Genomic DNA, 22,498 nt, shown 5'->3' with positions numbered 1-22,498 from the left:
AGTACAGATTTCCACTAGTCTAATGTCCATTCCTTGTATTTCTTGGCCCAAACAATTCTCTTCTCCTTATTGTTCATCCTCAGTAGTGGCTTCTTCACAGCAATACAAGCATGAAGGCCTGATTCATGCAGTCTCCTCTGAACAGTTGATATTGAGATTTGACTGCTACTCTGTGAAGACTTTATGTGGTCTGTAATTTGAGGTGCTGTTAAGTAGCGGTTTCTGAGGCTGGTAACTAATGAACTTATTCTCTGCAGCAGAGGTAACTCTTGGTTTTCTTTTCCTGGGGCGGGCCTCATGAGAGCCAGTTTCATCAAAGCGTTTGAAGGTTTTTGCAACGGCACTTACGGAAAATTTCAAGACCTTTGAATCTATCCTTATCGACTGACCTTCATGTCTTAAAGTAATGATGGACTGTCATTTCTCTTTACTGAGTTGAGTGGTTGGTGCCATAATATGGATTATAACAGTAGTCAAATAGTGGTGTCCACTGTGTACTAACCCTACCTCTGCACAACACAACTGATGGTCTCAATCACATTGAGAAGGCAAGTAATTCTACAGATTGACTCTTGACAAGGCACACCTGTTAATTCAAAACCATTCCAGGAGACAACCTCATGAAGCTGATTGAGAAAATGCCAAGCGTGTGCAAAGCTGTCATCCAAGCAAAAGAGGGCTACTTTGAGGAATCGAAATTATAAAACATATTTTGACTTGTTTAACACTTATGTTTACAACATAATTCCATGTGTGTTCTTTCATAGTTTTGATGTCATCGGTATTAATCTACTATGTTGAAAATAATTAAAATAAGCAAAAACCACTGAATGAGAAGGTGTCCAAACTTTTGATATATATATATATTTATATATATATATATATATATATATATATATTCTCTTGTAAATAAGTGGCACTCCCAGTCTTTCAATAGAAACGAGTGTTTACTGCATTAGTACATCAACGTTTCAGGGCCATCCCCCTTCATAAATATTATATTGAACAACTGATGTCTAGCATATTTAAACTGCAGTAGATGGAGATGGGATATATGTCAGAGTGGTAAAAATAGAAACCACAAACACGCTAATATAACGACAAGGCCATTTACCACATAATAATTTTTCAAATGAGCTGGTGAGGAATAAAAAGGCACTGTGGAGAATTGTTGATATTTACCCCATGTTCTGAATGCTGTAAATAAATGTATACCATTATCACTCAAAGTATATATAATACTACCTGACTTATAAAGAAAGAGATAAATGATAGTACCTTTGGATATTTTCCGGTTAATCAAGTACATATAATTATATAATCATAATCTAAGCCCTAAATTTAAGATTGTATCAATATAACTTTTCACTTTTCAATAAGATATAACTCGGAAGTACACAAACAAATTACGTGACAAGACAATGACAGAAGGAATTTTAAATCACTTCAAGCACTTTTCCATATATCATAACACACATCTCTTTAAACTTTTGACTTTATTTTAATATTCTGCCTATCTTTGGACAATGATCTTTTTTTAAAGAATTAAAATATAACCTTTGTTTCTAAGATGATTCCAGAGAGTATTTTTGATAAATAAATGTACTGACCCCATGAGTGCACTAGACATAAGACTTTTCTTCTTGTTGATTTAAATATAGATTTTATATACAGGTTGAGTCTCCCATATCCAAAATGCTTGGGACCAGGGGTATTTTGGATATCGGAATATTCCCTATTTTGGAATATTTGCATAAAATAATGGAATATCTTGGGAATAGGACCCAAATCTAAACACAGAGAGCATTTATGTGTTATATACACCTTATACACACAGGCTGGTCATTTTATACTATATTTTGAATAATTTTGTGCATCAAAAAAAAGTTTGTGTACATACATGAAATTCATTTATGTTTCATATATACCTTATACACACAACCTGAAGGTTATTTTATACAATATTTTTAATAATTTGCGCTTTAAACAAAGTTTGTGTACATTGAACCATCAAAAAGCAAAGGTTTCACTTTCTCAGTCATGCTAAAAATATTCCGTATTTCGGAATAGTTGGATATGGGAGACTCAACCTGTGTGTGTGTATATATATATATAATATATATATATATATATATAAATATAGATTATGCAGGTCCCGAATAAAGCATGATATATAATATACATTCATACAATGCTTATAATTGTACAAGACATTTGATTGCGGCTGATGACCCACTTTTAGACATTTTGGCCACTCCGATGCCTCAGCTCATGCAACTTTTGGTTGCAGAGATAATAATTAGAGAGAGAGATATATCTATCTCTCTATCCCCGGATTTTGCAATGCTATAAAATATATTTAAAGCGTCACCCAAGATTTCAGGGCTGCGATGAGTCCTTCTCGGTGTCTAAATATAGCACTATGGTCTCTGCAATCTGGTACAGGTCAGAATTGGCAAGAACTCTGGCATTACTATCTCATCCAGGCCAGCTAATGTAGACAGCTGTGAAACTGAAAAGCTGTATTGGCTCTGCATATGACTTACAGTTTAAAAAAAATGTGGAATAATAGAATGCCAGTCTTTACAGATGTAGTAGTCTGCTGGTTTGTCTGTGGGTGAAATAATAGGGATGTGTGTCCCACATATGGTTCCAGCGCACTGAGGATATCCACGTCGCAGGAAATCTTAACCGTTGTCATCTAGCTGCTGACCATGAGGCAAGAAATGGTGGTACAGGTTTTCCATAAATGCTTGTGTCTCTTTACGCACTAGAGTGCAAACAGTAGATAACTCAACAAGCACTAAAGTGTGCGGTATTCTTCCGGAGATGCATACAACCACAAAACAATGGCTAGTCTCCTACTTTACTCAATGGGTTTTCTGAAGTTGGTTTTCTATTTCACAAGCGCTGGGCTGATGAGTTCCTGCAAATAGTGAAATGTTGCGTGTGACATGCAAAAGTGGGCTTTCTTCAAAAGCCTCTGCAGTAGATCAGAAAGCTTGTCCATACCTTTGTTGTGACCTGCATTCTCTTGTTTGTCGCTGTGCTGAATTTCACGGTGGAGGAAATGGTGGACAACATCAAGGCTCTCCTGCTGCGCAAATAATGGTGTCTAGGGTATTAGCCCTCTCAGCCATAAATTGTGCCTTTCTCCTCTGGAAATTACACTGCAAGGTATCAGTGTTACCATCCGCATCAGGCTCTCATTTGCTGTTTGAAACAGCAGTAATCTGCAATAATACAGGAACTCCGGGCTACACGGTAGGAACTTGCCATGATTAAAGCAATGCAGCGAGCAGTCACCACACACTGTTTGAGTCATCTTTGTGAGCCTGTAACTCCTACTTTTGATGACACACTAGTTCTGCAGGGTGGACACTGATTCAGTGTGAAGGGGGTGACCAAGGAATAAACTGTGTCCAACGTCCAGTGTGCACTGAGCAGCTGCTGCATGGCTTGAAACCGTATTCCTTATCCCGGATCGGACCCGGGATTTAGGTCAAAGTGGTATGTGGGGCCTATATATTAAGCCAGTTTCACATAAAATGATGCAGAAACTATAATTGTATGTATCCTCGCTATGTTCTAATACAAATACAGGAGATTTCACATATCTCCTGCAAAAGGCTGCAGACCTCTAAGTGGGCACTACGGTCTGACCCCTATGTACCAAATTACAAAATGTGTAGCTTTTCAGAGTTTGGCCTCATTGGTTAACGCCATCCTCAGATTGCGTAAACCGATTTATGCCTATGAAGACATTCTCGCAGAAGAGGGGTCGCATCCAGCTACGAAATCTGACGCACTGCACATGCACAGTGTCCAATTCAGAAGAGTCTTTGAAAATGTGAGACTCCTCCGATGTGTCTGGGATGTAGCGCTTGAGAACTGCTGTCCCTGTGTTAATTTTAGTACATAGAGGGGATAGTTTTTTTGTTTTTTTTTCTTTTTTTTTTTAAACTTAAGTCTGTTGTGATATTCACTGACAATTAATACTGCATAGGCCCAATAAGTTGTAAAATACAGCTAGACAGTCATCTAATTATTTTCTGTTTTTTAGCTTATCACATTTCTTTCAATTTATACACTATATTACATGTACATAGAGACCGTGAGGGATAGTGTTTCTTTTCTTCATCTCTTTTCTTTTTAAAACCAGTTTGAAATGTTTGATTCCATAACATTGTCAGTAGGCGGAATCCTTTCATAATGTATCGGTTATTGGTGTATATTGCCTTTTGTTCCTATATTGCAAAACATTTGCTTTCATTTCTGTTCTCAAGGAGCTTCAGTACCTGATTATATTCCAGAAAAATGTTCTCTGAAGTTCCTGCTGACGTGGTGCCTTGAAATAAGGGCTTTGCCAAAGAAGGTATATATGTCTTTTTATTTGTCAAAGGTCTCAAGTTTGCAAAGTTCTTTTTTTTTTTTTTGCCTCGGCAGACTCACCAAGATGCAGAACCCAGGAAAAAGTACTTAAAGTATAAGCTACCTGTGGGGGAGTGTTTAAGTCACACAGGAGTCTTTCTCCATATTATACAAAAAGGACAAGTGTATGAGGACACCTCTGTATTCTTACAGCAACTTTTTAGACTAGAAGCGCAAAATATCAAAGTTGGTACTGTTTTTTTTGGGGTGGGGTGGGGGGGATGCTTAAAATATTTTTCTGAATATGTTGATTTGTTTATCTGTATTTTGTTATGTTCCCTAGGCACTGTTACGTGCTTTTGTAGAGTACACATCTGATGCCACAGAGAAGAGAAGACTGCAGGAATTGTGTAGCAAACAAGGCAGTTCTGATTATAACCACTTTATCAGAGACCATACAATCAGCATTTTAGACCTTCTCAATGCATTTCCAAGCTGCCAGCCTCCATTAAGCCTATTGATAGGTAAGCACTAAATGCTCTTTGGAAAAGCTACGGTAGTCTAATAATTTAATCAGCTTATTTATAACTTGTTGGGGACAGTGAGGTTTGCTTTTCTATACCATTTATCTCTCTGAAATAAAGGTGTGTACACACTAGACGATGTGCTCACGATGCAATATCGTGAGGGATTTCCCTTGAACTCTCCCTGGCAGCTCCCCGTCACTCCAGGACATGGTGTAGCGAAAACTGCACGTGGTGATACAAGATCTATCGTGCACGATGTAACGATTTGCCGATCTTTAGATCATGCGCGATAGCAGAGACACAGCTGTCGACACTTGAGACTCCTGGAAGGAGTCAGGCCTACTGGGCACTATAAACTGAGGTGGTTTTAGGAATAACCTTTTCATGAAATCTCGGTAACACGGAATGAAAGTACATAGAATTTATTCACAGGCAAAATATATAGCAACGTTTCACATAAAGTCTCAACAACACAGAAGTACAGATATGCAGTAATCAATATAGGAGTAAACCCCTATATGTAAATTAAGTCTCTGATACTAATGTGGTATGGAACCCCGAGTCCAATATGAGGCTAAGACTTCAGGATGGTATAATGGACCTTAGTAGGGTTGAGCCCTGTAGTGTGATGAAAATCCGGAACAGGGTTGAGCCCTGCAATGCAGTGAAGATCCGGAGCAGGGTTGAGCCCTGTGATGTAGTAAAGATCTGGAGCAGGGTTGAGCCCTGTGATGTAGTGAAGATCCGGGACAGGGTTTGATCCTGCGATGCGGTGAAGGTCCAGAGCAGGGTTGAGCCCTGCAGCAAGAGGAGGATCCGGAGCGGGGTTGAGCCCAGCGATGTAGTGAGGATCCGGCGCAGAGTTGAGCCCTGCGGCGTGACGGAGATCCGGAGCGGGGTTGAGCCCCGTGATGCACTAAGGGTCCGGCGACGATAACTGTAACGGTGCAGTTGACAACTGTAGTAAAGGTAAGTTCAATGTCCACGGAAGTAGAAGACAACAGGCAGAGTAAATAATCCAGCAGGGGATGCAACCACAGCAATGGAGCAGAATAACAATACTTAGACAATGGCAATGCTGAGCTCTGTAGTGCGGCTGGTAACCAGTATCAGAAGTTTAACTAGAACACGGGCAGAGATATAACAAAGTCCACAGCAAACCACAGGCACAGCAGGGATCTGGCAGGAGTCCAAGAAAGACCTGAAAGTAACGTTGCACAGACACCGAGACACAGTTAGTAACAGACTTTATACTAGAGGTCTGTGATCCATAGGAAGTTCAGAACATGTGACCCAAATGGAATCAGGTTTGAAATAATAAGCAATCAGAAATCCCACAACCTGACAACACCTTTGAGACAGATGATCATTTTAACTCTCTCTCCCTGTATGTGGAGAACGCCAGCAACCAGGATAGCTCCTCCAACGACCACAATGGAACTTTGGCAAATGTAGTTTATCTTTATGTACTGAAATAGTCACAGTCCTGACACAGATGCTTGCACGGATTAGTGAGACCAGTGATGCATGTATCCGTGTATAAAAAAATAAACACAGACGCACGGATGGGATCAGTGAGATCCGTCTGCTGCTGTTTAAAAAAATTAATAACCTGTGTAAAATGTAAAAAAAAAAAAATGGTCTGCCCCCCTCCCCCCAAAAAAACAACCAGCAACGGGCTTTGGAGACCCAGTACTGGTTGTGCTAAATACAGGGGACAAACGACGTAGGGGTCCCCCCTGTATTTAGCGCAACCAGCGCTGAGCTCTAATCTGGTCCTAGTTCTAGAAATACAGGGGAAAAAACTTAGTAGGGTTCCACTGTGATTACCAGAACCAGCACCAAGCTTTTTCTAGCGGGGGGCTAATGCCACAGCCAGGGAAACCCTTACACCGGGATCCCCGGTCAAAGCATCGTCCTCTTCTCCATGTAGAATCCATAGGGTGCCTGTAAAAAATAAAATAAATACATACTCACCTCCTCTTATGCGTGGATCATGTCCTCTTCTATCCATGTAGGCAATCCCCGATCTTGGCAAAGCAAAAAAACGGAAATACTCGGATACGGGAACTAAGTACCGTCCCCTAAGGACAGTACTACCAGAATGACCGCTCAGCCGCGTGATTTCACTATGGAAATCCTGGTGCTGTGCACTCATTGGCTGAGAGAGGCGAGCCTTCCGCCTCTCAGCCAATGAGCTGTTCCCACCATTGAAGTCAATGGTGAGAACCGCAAATGTAACCTCACAATTCTCACCATTAAGGACCATAGAAAGGATATTTTCTCTAACGTTATGTTGATAACCTTAAAGAAGTGTCTGAAATTGTCATTTTTATGTGCATCCATCTTAGGTAAAGTCATTTTAGAATGCATATTCACTTCTAGAATGTAAATATTGCTCCTGATTAAAACTGCAACACAAAAGTACAATTAAGACTTTGGGGGGAATTCAATTGGCCATGATAATTTTTCGTGCAGCAAAAACGGGACTTTACCTTTACATTTTTACTGCAAGAAAACTTTTCCGTTTTCCTGCGAAAACACATAGGATCCGGGTGTTTTCGCAATCACGGCCGCAAAAAAAATCCTCTTATTGCAGGTTTGTTTCACCTGCCTTCGGGCAGGTGAAAAAAGTCCCTGATGGTGCTGGCTTTGTGTACTGGGCTGTAGTGGGACAAGGGAGACTACTGCTACAGTCTACTCTCCTCTGTGGAGGTGGGGGGGTGAGATCACCGTGATCGTAGTCCCCCTGGATTTGCCCCTGTCTGAGGAGCTCACAGAGCCCCCTCCTCAGCGGTTTTTAAAATGATTCCTAAGGGGGCGTGGCCACGCTCCTGATAACTGCCGAATTATCTGGGCTAATTGAATTAGCCCGGGGAATCAATTAGCCGGCGGTAAAGTACCGCGGCTAATTGAGTTTTCCCCTTTGTGCTTTTGGATGATGTTACAAATGTTTCTTTTGTAAACTATGCAGCACTTACAGTATAAAAGGTTGTGTAAAATAGGTTATGCTATACACCTGTCCAGAGATTGTACAGTGCTTCGTAAAATGTTGCTAACTTTAAAATAACACAGGAAACTAATAAGTAGCACATTCATCTTAGGCTGGTACACATCAGAGCGATGATTATCTTGGCTGACGGCAATACCGACGGGACAAGATGTCAGTCGGATACACACTGAACGATGTAGTTGCACGATTACGTGCTATATTGTTCATGACCACATTCAGCTGTATGCTGTCAGCCGCTGGGTCATTCCTTCTGCCATGCAGCACATCAGATGGAGTGACCCCTATGTCAGCGGGCAGGAGCACACAATCATGGTTACACATCAGACGTTGTGTACGATACGTCTCTCCAATCCACTGGATCTGACAACATATCTTCTGATGTGTACCCACTCTTAGGGGCATATTCAATTAGGTGCGAAAAGTCCCGTACTTTTCGCATGCCGGACTTTTCGTCGACATAGCTGTTTTCCATGCAGAAAAGTATCGTGCTCGTCCCCGTATACGATTAGAAATCGGCGAAAACGGGACCAGGCGAATTTGAACCTGGTGAAAAGTCCTATCAGATTTGGGGAAATCAGCCTGACAGCCCCCAAAAGATGCGCTGACATTGGGGATCACTATATAACCCAAATATCTTCAGCAGGCCTATTTGGGGGTATTTAAATTATCTCAATAGCTGCTAATTAGTGTCTTTGCATTAGTGGTGAAGAATAGCATTTACAATTTTTTTTTTGCAGAAAATAAGTAGTCCCAGCAAATTTGGGGTACACGAAAATGGGTGCTAGCATATTTTAAAGTTGCTAAAGTGAATTTTTACAAAACCTTAAAAATCCACCTGCCGCTAACACCTGCAAACTTAAAAACACCTGGGGCATACTTGGGGACCCCGTGGTGTCTATTTCACTAATTTTTAAGTTTGTCACCCAACTTTGTACTTTTTTGCCCCCTTTTTCAGTCATTTTTTTAAACTTTTTTTTGACACAGTTTACCTTCGGGGGGCTGTCCCAAGGGTGCAGGGTGGTTCCTGCAAGTTTGCACCCCAAAACCCCAATTCTGCACTTTTTTTCGACAGCTTTCATAGGCAAATCATTTTAGCCTATTCCAATGCATTGACTTTCCGCACCGGCGAAAAATCTTTGGAATTGAATATAGGGATAAGTTTTTGCCTGGCGAAATGACGTCACCGGCGATACTTTTCCGCAGAAACAACCTTTTCGCACCTAATTGAATATGCCTCATAGTCTGTCTTTTGAAATCCAGATTGGATTCAAAATACTTCCTTATTTAAAGAGACGCGATCACCAAAACAAATACTCCTTTATCTCTGAATTAGCTGCTTCGGTATGCACTTTCATCATTCATAATGTTGACAGTGAGAAAGAGGACACTGGAAAGCATTTTATGTTTCATGTTCTAAAGCTGACACTGGTAAAACTGCTTATATCTCATTATTATCATGCCGTGTTCGACCTAACAGCATCCCCGTTCTCATTGTCGACAATGTGAATTTTGAAATCTCAACTACTTCCCAGAATTAGCTGCTGCTTTTTCATACATGCATGCCCTTCTACATAAAACAAAAACCAATGGGGGTAGTGTCCTTGCAGCATACTTACTCTTTATGGCTGCTTATTTCTTTATGTCCCTCATTTGGAAAGCCAGAACTGAGAGGATGCACCACGAATGTTAATGTTTTTTTTCTTTTCAGACCTCCCCACTCATTGCTTGTCGTAGGGCCTTTAATATATCATTCAAGATTTCTAAACTAAATTCTTAGGAAAACTTCTGTCTCGCTATTATGTGGCAGTTCAGTTACTTGCTGTGGACAGTGTGGCGTCAGAATGATGTGGGAATGCTTGTAACAATGGCACACCATGACCCCAACATCGTTCATTTTACCTTGTACCCCTATATGGGGAGCAGTAAAATGAGTGGTGTTTGGCTACCGTAAGTATCTGAGCTATGCGCTATGCTATGCTATGCGCAACAGCAACATTGCGCCCCCAACATTACACTTAATTTAAAATGCCCCCTTAGATCCTATAGACTAGAGGTTCCCAAACTCTGCCATTACACTAAGCCTGGATTTTAAGGATATCCATGCTTGAGTACAGATGGTTAAATCAAATTGACTGAGGTACTAATTAAGTCGCCTGTTCTCAGGCACTAATATCCATAAAAACATGGACTGTAATGGTGGAGTTTGGGAACCTCTGGACTAGAGTTTCTTCTATGGAGCAGACTGAATATGCCAATACACGCAGTCTTTCACCTGCATTTTGAAGAGAACTGCTTGAAGAACAAAGCAGCCATCTTACATGCTACATGAGATTAACATTTTTGCCACAAATAATTATTCCAAAAGTATATAAAAAAGGGTTTCCTATTATTGCATTTGAGAGAGAATATTTAGTATAGAAAATAAAAGTACTCTATATGATTTGCTTATACATCATCCTGTGTTTATGCTGAAGTTTAATTTTGTTTATTTTTTTTTCTTCTTTGTTAAGAGCATCTACCTAGATTACAAGCAAGGCCATACTCTGCTGCCAGGTAATAGTACTGCTGGATTCTTTACTGTATTGTGATTTTACTTAAGAAACAGAACTTGCGATAAATAGTAACATTAATGGATAGAGAGACTGGCCTCGGAAACTTACACACCTCACCAGGAGTTCATAACTTGGTCAGAGCAGGCCCAGCTACATGTAAATTGAAGGCCCGTCCATGCTCCTTCAAGTTCCTGTTAGCTGTATCGCTTGGAGCATGCCGATGGAGATTGAACACCTGTTTCAGATAGATCTTTTGCACCCAGCATGGGGTTGGTGCTTGTCCAGATACTAATGCTGAAGGCTGCGGAGTAAAAATCAGTGGACGGAACGGCCTGCCACATGCAAACACACAGATACTTTGCATACATGGGCAGATTCTTGCATTATAAGATACAAAGTTGACACTGCGCACTGGGGCTTCTCTATTGTGTTGGGACGTGCTGCTGGGTATGGAGGGTGTCTGACCTTCCTTGGTATTGATACAGTATAAACACAAAATTAACCCCTGCTCACAATCCCTGAATAAGAATGAGTGAGTGACAGGTATATATCTCAGGTATACTTGACTAATTTATTAGTTGAACCATGAAATAAAAACATGCATATTGGATGGTTGAGTTAGTGTCTCTGATTGTTTTCCCTAAGACGGACTGATGTGAATGAAATTGTAACGCTTCCTAGCAGTGCTGGTAGAATTCTTGCTGTTCAACCTGTGGGTTAGAATGCTGATTGTTTTCAGTAGTCTGTCGTAGGTAAAGTGCGGCGTCCCGCTAGTACCTTTTAGTGTTGTACTTCAATGTGTCAATGTCGCCCAAATAACTTCAGACCAGGTTGGAGGAGAGCCACTGGGGCTGTGGGGCTGCGCTTCTGGACTAAGATGTTTTGGCTGGTGCTTGGACACGGGTACCCAGTGGCTCCGGCGTTCAGACCAAACACTCCTCTGTCTGGGGTAGGGAAATGCCGGTCTGCGACCTCTGCTGATCTCGACCTGGCTATCCTCTCCACTACAAATTACTCACCTGCCTGCTGCCACTCGTCGTGGCTGGATCCCTCCTCCTCCTGTCCAATCGTCCGCGTCTCCTGCTGTGAGCGATTCGGCTACACAGTTCCACGGCTCGGCTCAGTCGTCTTTGTCTCAGTCACGTGATCGGGTCCCATCTAAGTGTGGTCTCAGGTTATTGTTATGGGTATGCAGCAATGTAACGGTGGGTCTGGCAGTTTGGAACAGCAAATAGGTTTTTTGAAATGGTCAAATTTGTCTCAAGTGCTCTCCAACGCATTTCTACCCCTTGGGGTCTTGATCTGGGAGATGTGCTTATGGGGTGGGTAAGGTGGTGGGGTTAAATGGGATGGTTAGTCTCCGCCTTGTGGTGCGATTGGTGTCCTGCTGGTGGATAGGTGGTTGTGGCTCTCAAACACTGCTTGTAGATTGGCTGTCAATCACTGGTCGTGGATTGGATCTGGATGATTAGAGATACTAGTTCCTCTGTAGTAGGTTAGTTGATTGACTGTAGTAGATTAATTGATTGTATCTCTAAAACTTGGTTATCTTGCCTAGTAGGTGGCTGTCTGCATATTGATCTTTGGGTTAAACAAAGTTTCATACATAATTATTAGTGTGTTGACTCTAATGGCTGAAATATATGTATTGACACGCTCATATTTGGATTTTGGGTATACTTTAACAAATAAGGTGACTGAGCTCTACCGCTCCTTTGATTATGGTTAAGACGATGATGGTAATCCGTGTTGCTGATTGATAGATCTAGTGGATAAAAACGTCATGGTCCTTGTTTGTATGCAGTGTTTGTATAAGTGGGATAAAGAGTGTATGGGTAATTAATTGTTGGTGCTGTCAGATATATTTTCGTAAAGGATCACTCACAGATTCTTGCATTAGCATAAGGGAGAAAGCAGGCCGTCTGAACTTTTTAGTCTTCTATTAATACCCATTGCAGTGTTTAGCTGTATAGGACAGCGCTGTAAAGTAGAAAGTATCACAAACAGTATATGATGAAATATCATAAGAAATATGGTAGAGAACTGGGAACCTCAATGTATAACTTCTCCAAGCATAAACCAAATGCATTAGTTACATTCTCCATTTCACAAAATCACAAATAATACAAAGCATCAAGTTACACAGTGTACATCAGATCCTATTGATACGGAAATGATCAAATATACAATGAAGTCTCCTTGAAGATTTTATTTATGTACGCACATACAGAGCTGGCAGTACATCATTGCAAGCTGCCCATACATTGATTGTACAGACATTATATACCAAAAATGATTTTTCACAAAAACCAATCAAATGATTCAAACAATTGTCATTATTTCACTCCCCTAAGATCTAAGCCAATCAGTAATTATTTTACCCCCTAATTGGAAGAAATCCAATCTCCATTATTTTAGTCACGTAGCACTAACCACGATCTAGACATCAAAACGGACGTTTAACCTTTATACATATTTGTCATTTCCCCATGATTCCAATAAATGACCTACCACAACTTGGTATTTTAAGCCTAGACATAGTATGCAGCAGGGTATACTTCCTTTATAGCATTGCAAATCTTGCAATGGTTGCATTAAGAATGAAATATGTGCACATATAAGAAATTTTCATTAAAGGCATAGTTATATAAAAACAACTAGCAATGGTTTCATTCAGCCGCCATTTTGTCTTCACGCTGCCATATCACTATTTTGGGTTCCACAGACATTTTTTTAAAGTCTCTGACTGTTGTCACATTTGGATTGGTTATTTCTCTTTCCCTAATTTTAAAGGAGAGATATTCTACAGATGTTTATAACAAGTTTATTATTTTTGTGTATTGGGTGATATAGCAGGAAAATATTCTTAGGATTTGACTAGATTACACTTGTATGAATAACAAATTAATCTTGGGTTAAGAGAGACTGCAGCATTCAAGAATCTCACCCCCTTTTAAACAACATATATAGTGATCCTTAACAAGTCTTTTGAAACTAGTCTAAAGCTGGGCACACACTGCACAGATATATCTGCAGATGATGGTCGTTCATATACACTGAATGACCATCAACTTCTAGGCACCTGCTTGTCTCGCTGGCCCGGGCTGCACTGCAACCCCCTCCACATTATAGTGTGAATCATAATAAATAAATGGGCACTCGCCAATCTTCATAAAAGAAATGCCCAGCAGGTGTTTATTACTCACAAATCCGCATACCAAAGGTTGACGTTTCGATCCCGAAGTATCTTTTTAAAGAAAAATGGTCAAAAGTGCGCAGCCATAAAGTGCAAAGCTGCCTGTGTGACACCAATAGAGTCTTCGCTCCACTCTCTCAAAATATTTTTTTCACAACAGTGTCTCACAATTGCGCATAAGCATGTGTCCACTAATTTGAATACTGTACAGTCCCTTACACAAATTCTCAGTTTTTAAATATAGTTCAGCAACAAATCCACCTGGATTTTTTCTTATAGCTTTTTATCCCAAGTGAACAATTCTCAAAAGACGTTTTGTATCTCAAAAATAATCAGAACAGAAACACACAGTGCAATACGGTCATAAAATAAATAACACATTGTATTTTTACATTGTACTCACATTCTAACTAGGGGTGTGCACCGGCCACTTTTCGTGTTTTGTGTTTTGGTTTTGGATCTGGATCTTTCTTCGTGTTTTGGATCTGGATTGGTTTTGCCAAAACCACCCTTCCGTGTTTTGGGTTCTGGGTTTTGTGTTTTGGATCTGTATTTTTTAAAAAAAAAGCATAAAAACAGCTAAAATCACAGAATTTGTTGGTTTCTCTGCTCCTATGCTATTATTAACCTCAATAACCTTAATTTCCACTCATTTCCAGTCTATTCTGAACACCTCACACCTCACAATAGTGTTTTCATGTCCAAAAGGTTGCACCGAGGTAGCTGGATGACTATGCTAAGCGACACGAGTGGGCGGCACAAACACGTGACCCATCTAGGAGTGACACTGCAGTGGCAGACAGGATGGCAGTTAGAAAAACTAGGCCCCAAACTGTACATAATGCAAAGAAAAAAAAGAAGTGCAAGATGGAATTGTCCTTGGGCCCTCCCACCCACCCTTATGTTGTATAAACAGGACATGCACACTTTAACAAATCAATCATTTCAGCGCCAGGGTCTGCCACACAACTGTGGCTGAAATGATTGGTTCGTTTGGGCCCCCACAAAACAAGCTGGCAATTAATGTGTCCCTGCACAAACTGGCTCTACGGAGGCAAGATGTCATCCTCATCCTCCTCATCCACCGATTCCTCACCCTCTTCAGTGTGTACATCCTCATCCTCACAAAGTATTAACTCGTCCCCACTTGAATCCACCACCACAGGTCCCTCTGTACCTTCTGGAGGCTGGTCTCCCTGGAAGAGCTGATAATTCATTTTGATGAACATCATCTTCTCCACATTCTGTGGAAGCAACCTCCTACGCCTTTCGCTGACAAGGTTCCCGGCTGCACTAAACACTCTTTCGGAGTACACACTGGAGGGGGGGCAACTCAGGTAAAATAGAGCCAGCTTGTACAGGGGCCTCCAAATTGCCTCTTTTTCCTGCCAGTACAGGTATGGACTGTCTGACATGCCTACTTGGATGCTGTCACCGATGTAATCCTCCACCATTCTGTCAATGGTGACAGTATCATATGCAGTGACAGTAGACATGTCAGAAATTGTTGCCAGGTCCTTCAGTCCGGACCAGATGTCCAAACTTGGTCCTGCCTGCCCTGCATCACCGCCAGCGGGTTGCTTAGGATACCTAAGTTTTTTCCTGGCAGCCCCAGTTGCGGGAGAAAATGAAGAAGGAGCCGTTGACGTGTCACGTTCCGCTTCAGCTGACAGTGTGTTCACCAGCAGGTCTTTGCACCTCTGCAGGCTTGTGTCGGCCGGAAAGAGAGACACCACATAGGCTTTAAACCTAGGATCAAGCACGGTGGCCAAAATGTAGTGGTCTGATTTCAACAGATTGACCACCCTGGAATCCTGGCAAAGCGAATGAAGGGCTTCATCCACAAGTCCCACATGCCGAGCGGAATCGCTCCGTCTTAGCTCCTCCTTCACTTTCTCCAGCTGCTTCTGCAAAAGCCTGATGAGGGGAATGACCTGACTCAAGCTGGCTGTGTCTGAACTGACTTCACGTGTGGCAAGTTCGAAGGGCTGGAGAACCTTGCACAACACGGAAATCATTCTCCACTGCGCTTGAGTCAGGTGCATACCCCCTCCTTTGCCTATGTCATAGGTGGATGTATAGGCTTGTATGGCCTTTTGCTGCTCCTCCATCCTCTGAAGCATATAGAGGGTTGAGTTCCACCGCGTCACAACCTCTTGCTTCAGGTGATGGCGGGGTAGGTTCAAGAGTGTTTGCTGGCGCTCCAGTCTTCGGCACGCAGTCGCTGAATGGCGAAAGTGGCCAGAAATTTTTCGGGCCACCCAAAGCGTCTCCTGCACGCCCCTGTCGCTTTTCAGAAAATTCTGCACCACCAAGTTTATTGTGTGAGCAAAACATGGGACGTGCTGGAATTTGCCCAGATGTAATGCCCGCACAATATTGGTGGCGTTGTCAGATATCACAAATCCCCAGGAGAGTCTAAGTGGGGTAAGCCACTGGGCGATGATTTCCCTCAGTTTCTCTAAGAGGTTGTCGGCGGTGTGCCTCTTACTGAAACCGGTGATACACAGCGTAGCCTGCCTTGTAACGAGCTGGCGTTTCTGAGATGCTGCTACTGGTGACGCTGCTGCTGTTGCTGCGTAAGGTGATACATCTACCCAGTGGGCTGTCACAGTCATATAGTCCTTAGTCTGCCCTGTTCCACTTGTCCACATGTCCGTGGTTAAGTGGACATTGTGTACAACGGCATTTTTCAGGACACTGAGGACACTTTTTCTGACGTTTCTGTACAGTCTCGGTATCGCCTGCCTAGTGAAGTGGAATCTAGACGGGATTTGGAACCGGGGACACACTACCTCCATCAATTGTCTAAATCCCACTGCACTAATGGCGGATACCGGACGCACGTCTAACACCAACATAGCAGTCAAGGCCTCAGTTATACGTTTTGCTTCAGGATGACTGCTGTCGTACTTCATCCTCCTCGCTAAGGACTGTTGGAGGGTCAATTGTTTAGTAAAAGTAGTGGTGTTCCTACTTCCTCTCTGGGATGATGAACGACTCCCAGCAGCAGCAACAGCAGCAGCGGCAGCAGTAGGCGTAGCAATGCAGGATCCTCCAGAGGAATCCCGGATAGGAGAGTCAGTCATGCCAGTGACATGGCCTGCAGGACTACTTCCGATCCTGACTAAGGAGGAAATTGACGAGGAGGGAGTTGACGGTGTGGTTTGCAGGCGCTTGGATACAACAGGACAACGGGATTTAGGTGTCCCTGGACTGCTTAAGGTCTTAGCCAAAGTTTCTGAACTTGACAGTAACTTTTTATGAACGCGCTGCAGGTGCCGTATAAGGGAGGATGTTCCTAGGTGGTTGACGTCCCTACCCCTACTTATTTCACCTTTACATATGGTACATATGGCAAGACAGTTGTTGTCCGGATTTGGATAGAAATATTGCCAGACCAAAGAGGTGGAATGTTTGGTCTTCTACCCAGGCATGACCGTGATGGGCTTTTTCATCCCACGGACAACAACTGTCTCCCCCGGAGCCTGATTTAAACAAACCACATCACCATCAGAATCCTCCTCGCCAACTTCCTCCTCAGCGCCAGCTACACCAGTATCCTCATCCTGTTGTACTTCAACAGTGACATCTTCAATTTGCATATCAGCAAGTGGACTGTGGGTGCTCCTTTCAGCACTTGCAGGGGGCGTGCAAATGGTGGAAAGAGCCACCTCTTCCCGTCCAGTGCTGGGAAGGTCAGGCATCGCAACCACCACCACACTTGGACTCTCCTTGGGGATTTGTGATATCTTCTTAGAAAGCACAGTTCTTCGCTGTGCTTTTGCCAGCTTAACTCTTTTGATTTTTTTAGTGGGAGGAGGGCTTCCATCGTCATGTGAAGCTGAACCACTAGTCATGAACATACTAGGGATCGACCTTAACCGTTCCTTGCCACTCCGTGTCGTAAATGGCATATTGGCAAGTTTACGTTTCTCTTCAGCTGATTTAAATGTCTTTTTCAAGGTCATTTTCCTGAACTTTGCCATTTGGGATTGTATGTGCCCTCTACTATGACATTGGGCATCGGCCTTGGCAGACGACGTTGATGGCATGTTATCGTCTATGTCATGACTAGTGGCAGCAGCTTCAGCACTAGGAGGAAGTGGTTCTTGATCTTTCTCTATTTTATTTTTATCGGAGAAAGTTTGGTCCTCCATTTATGTTATATCGATTTGATATATACGTGCGGCTAAACACAGAAAATAATTTTTTTTTTGGTTTGGACTGGAGTGTACTTTCAGGGGTTACAGCACCCTTTAACGGTCAAGCCAGCCGGCCCTTTACTTATGACACAGGCGCACGCTTGGCACTACTTTGTTGATGCACGTGCGGCTACTGCGCACACAATTCACAAACACAGAAAATAATTTTTTTTTTGGTTTGGACTGGAGTGTACTTTGGGGGTTACAGCACCCTTTAACGGTCAAGCCAGCCGGCCCTTTACTTATGACACAGGCGCACTCTTGGCACTACTTTGTTGATGCACGTGCGGCTACTGCGCACACAATTCACAAACACAGAAAATAATTTTTTTTTTGGTTTGGACTGGAGTGTACTTTCGGGGGTTACAGCACCCTTTAACGGTCAAGCCAGCCGGCCCTTTACTTATGACACAGGCGCACGCTTGACACTACTTTGTTGATGCACGTGCGGCTACTGCGCACACAATTCACAAACACAGAAAATATTTTTTTTTTTGGTTTGGACTGGAGTGTACTTTGGGGGTTACAGCACCCTTTAACGGTCAAGCCAGCCGGCCCTTTACTTATGACACAGGCGCACGCTTGGCACTACTTTGTTGATGCACGTGCGGCTACTGCGCACACAATTCACAAACACAGAAAATAATTTTTTTTTTGGTTTGGACTGGAGTGTACTTTCGGGGGTTACAGCACCCTTAACGGTCAAGCCAGCCGGCCCTTTACTTATGACACAGGCGCACGCTTGGCACTACTTTGTTGATGCACGTGCGGCTACTGCGCACACAATTCACAAACACAGAAAATAATTTTTTTTTTGGTTTGGACTGGAGTGTACTTTCGGGGGTTACAGCACCCTTAACGGTCAAGCCAGCCGGCCCTTTACTTATGACACAGGCGCACGCTTGGCACTACTTTGTTGATGCACGTGCGGCTACTGCGCACACAATTCACAAACACAGAAAATAATTTTTTTTTTGGTTTGGACTGGAGTGTACTTTCGGGGGTTACAGCACCCTTTAACGGTCAAGCCAGCCGGCCCTTTACTTATGACACAGGCGCACGCTTGGCACTACTTTGTTGATGCACGTGCGGCTACTGCGCACACAATTCACAAACACAGAAAATAATTTTTTTTTTGGTTTGGACTGGAGTGTACTTTGGGGGTTACAGCACCCTTTAACGGTCAAGCCAGCCGGCCCTTTACTTATGACACAGGCGCACGCTTGGCACTACTTTGTTGATGCACGTGCGGCTACTGCGCACACAATTCACAAACACAGAAAATAATTTTTTTTTTGGTTTGGACTGGAGTGTACTTTCGGGGGTTACAGCACCCTTTAACGGTCAAGCCAGCCGGCCCTTTACTTATGACACAGGCGCACGCTTGGCACTACTTTGTTGATGCACGTGCGGCTACTGCGCACACAATTCACAAACACAGAAAATATATTATTTTTTTAGCACTTGGGGGGAGCACCCCTGATGGACAGAGCACCCCCTGGACAACACTACAGCACTCCTTTAGGACTGGGACACTGCACAGGACTTTGGAGTGGACACAGCCCCTATGGAGAACTGACTGCACAACACAGTCCAGCCAGCCCCTATGGACTTTGAAGTAGTGGACACAGCCCCTATTAACAACAGCAGCACAGCACAACACAACCAGCCCCTATGGACTTTGAAGTAGTGGACAACAGCAGCACTACACTACACTACACTACACAGCCCTAACTCCCACCCTCCCTCTTCACTGTCCACAGCCGAGTGAGAAAATGGCGCCGACGCGGGTACCTTATATAGGATCCAAAACCCGCGAGACTCGGAAGGCGGGATGATGACGTTTTGCCTCGATTTCAGATCCGAGTCAGGCGGGAAAAGTCGAGCCTGACTCGGATCGGGGGGGTTCGGATTTCAGAAATCCGAACCCGCTCACCCCTAATTCTAACGATTAAAAATAGCATATATCACCATATCCAAGGTGAACTTATCAAAGGGCCACCAGTCTTTTTGAAGAATGTGAAGGATCACCTTCCGCCAAGGTACTTTGGAGTCCACAGATCCCGGAAACCTGTACCTCCACATACGAGTTTGTGTGTGTGAGTGTGTGTGTGAGTGTGTGTGTATATATGTATGTATTAATATATGTGTGTACAATATGTAAATCATAATAAATAAATGGCCACTCACCAATCTTCACAAAAGAAACAGCGAGCAGGTGTTTATTACACACAAGTCCGCATACCAAAGGTCGACGTTTCGATCCCTAAGTATCTTTTGTCAGCGACATGACATGTGATAACATCAGTACACACCATAAGGAACTCCGGTTCCCACAATTGGTTCAGAAAAGGATATAACCTCCCAGAAGGGATGAAGAGTACAGCATTCCCACCAGATGTGTAGCCAGGAACATTTTTGCGAGTGTAAGAGGGCACCTATCCCAGCGAGATGGTACTTTAAATTGTGTATCTATTCGGAATAACTCACAGAGCTCGCAAAAGTATTATGAAAAATCTTATGCAAGTCTTTCGTCCAGGTTAGTCTGCAAGCCTCGTTCCCAATCTATAGTGAATCTAGGAGGTTCTGGAAATGTATGTTCAATCAAATGTTTATAGCCTTTGGAGAGGAAATGTGTTAGGTGCAAAGGGGCCAGGCACATGTCCTCAAAGGGAGTCAGTGGTCCAAGGGAGTCAGTGGTACAAGCAAGACGTACCATGCGACTGTAGACAAAATGCTTAAATTGCAGGGAACGTCATTGGGTAAATGTTATGCTGATTGCCAATTAAAAGACTGCTACTTTAAAAATCTGTCAGTCTTTCACGGGATTTGTAGATGTATCAAAGCTGCAGCCTATTATATTTACTCCCATATTTCTGCGGCCAGCAATGACCATTTGGCCTGCAAGGCATCAAAGGAAGACCCCCCCCCCCCTCCCCTCCCCTCCCCTCCCCTCCCTTCCACCAGCTAGCTAACCCTGTGAAATTCCCCCTTGTATCCAAACATGAAATGCAGTACTAGAGGTGCCTGTGGAAAAATCAGGGTTACCAAACAGCAGGGTTAGAGGTGAGAATAGAGAGGAAGTGTTATGTATTTTATACTAAAAGTAACAACAGTATTTATTTTATTCCTTAGCTCCAACTTATTTTATCCTGGGAAACTGCGTATTGTTTTTAATGTTGTGAAGTTTGCAACACATTTGGAACTGCCAGTTCTCAGAAAGGGTGTGTGTACTGGCTGGCTAGCTAAAATTGTAAATGAAACTGATGAAAAATCCAAATCCATCGCTGGCAGTACAAAAGAGGTTGCTGCTATCCCCCAGGTATGCCATCAAGTGATTTATTTACTGCCACTCTCTCACTTTTAATTTTTTATTTTTAGGGGCTTCAGCTCAGATATTTAAAGGAATACCGTCATTATTTGTTTGTGTATTTAATCATAGTGAAATATACTATAAAGGTTACACAAATTGAATGTTTAGTTTGCTCTGTGTCTATCTGTGTAAAAGCCTCGCATAGTAGCTAGGACTCACCAGAAATATTTCTTGCCCCATTAAACATTTCATGCCGTTGTGGCTTCCCAGTTAAACAAGTCACCAGAACAAACACTGCAGCAATGTTTTGGGAGCAGCCAATACCAACAGCTCCTTCTTTACTGCACCCTCGTCAGCATCCAAATAAACCTCACCATTTTGCTGCAGAGTTTTATCTGGGCTCTGTCCTGTCTCAGGTCTGCATCATTTGCAAATCCACATTCTCCTGTATTATGCAGATGTCCTATTATACCCTCAATGTTTCACAGATTGGGAAATGGAGTATGTCCAGGGCTAAGCCTGCAGTAGGGGTGGATGCACTGTGTGCCGCATGTGAGTTGGAAGGCTGCGCTTACTTGTGCTTGCTTACAGTGTGATGCCCAGCCTGTGAAAAGTGTCTGGCCTTTTCTAATTGCAGAGCTCACCACATTCCCTAGAAAACAGTACAGGGACCCTCCCATGGCAGCCTCTGGGAAGTGTTACTGCCTTCCCTGAGTCACTCTCCCGTCAACTTTTATTGTTTTTTCATTTATATCGTGTAACTAGCTTGCCTAGGCTAATGGCCTGGCAAGGTCAATACAGGGCCTAGCTCATTTATCCTCTTCGTTGGAAAGGAATCTACCAACATGTCTAGATGGTGGAAACGGCAGCTTCCAGAGGTTCTGCATACAGTGGAGGAGTTTGACTCTTGCGTATTCCTTACAGTAAGTAAGTATAGTGACTGGAAGGCTTAGCGCTGAGGTTTCCTCATGTCTTTTCCTGGAAGCTGGAAGTGGATGATCTGTGTGTGTCACCAGGCAGACACTAGAGATTAAAGACAGAGGAATTTATGATTCCGGACAATTCTTCAATTTTAAAAATATGCCTTTTCATTCCTTTCTGCTTGTCAGTTGGAGGATCTGCTTCACAAAGAATGGACTGAGCCTGACCGCAGATTTTAGGTTTCATGTAGACTGCAGTCCTTTTATTCACTACCTATTGACAATATGGTGACATGGGAAATCCCACCTAAGGTTGAAACTCCCCCAAGCTCATGTATCTAAGACCACCACATTTCTGATTACTAACACGCTTCTTTACGGGTCGGCACAGAATTGAGGTC

The 22,498-nt window shown here is 42.9% G+C and overlaps 1 protein-coding gene across 11 annotated transcripts in view; it reads left to right on the top strand.

The window, feature by feature from the left end:
* The window catches only part of MTRR (5-methyltetrahydrofolate-homocysteine methyltransferase reductase), a 151,735-nt gene that overhangs the window by 72,956 nt on the left and 56,281 nt on the right, over positions 1-22,498 (top strand). For all 11 annotated transcript variants that reach the window (XR_015868742.1, XM_088442368.1, XM_088442360.1 and 8 more), the window contains 4 exons: positions 4,287-4,375; positions 4,715-4,895; positions 10,422-10,464; positions 21,000-21,186. Coding sequence is in view for 10 of the 11 variants with exons in the window: in XM_088442368.1 (XP_088298494.1) it covers positions 4,287-4,375; positions 4,715-4,895; positions 10,422-10,464; positions 21,000-21,186 (500 nt within the window). In the remaining variant the exon portion in view is untranslated. The remainder of the gene's footprint in view (positions 1-4,286; positions 4,376-4,714; positions 4,896-10,421; positions 10,465-20,999; positions 21,187-22,498) is intronic.

This window comes from Taudactylus pleione, unplaced genomic scaffold, assembly GCF_031769625.1.
Source record: "Taudactylus pleione unplaced genomic scaffold, aTauple2 ptg000309l, whole genome shotgun sequence".
NCBI classification, from domain to species: Eukaryota; Metazoa; Chordata; class Amphibia; order Anura; family Myobatrachidae; genus Taudactylus; species Taudactylus pleione.
This window is presented reverse-complemented; position numbering and strand designations above follow the sequence as displayed.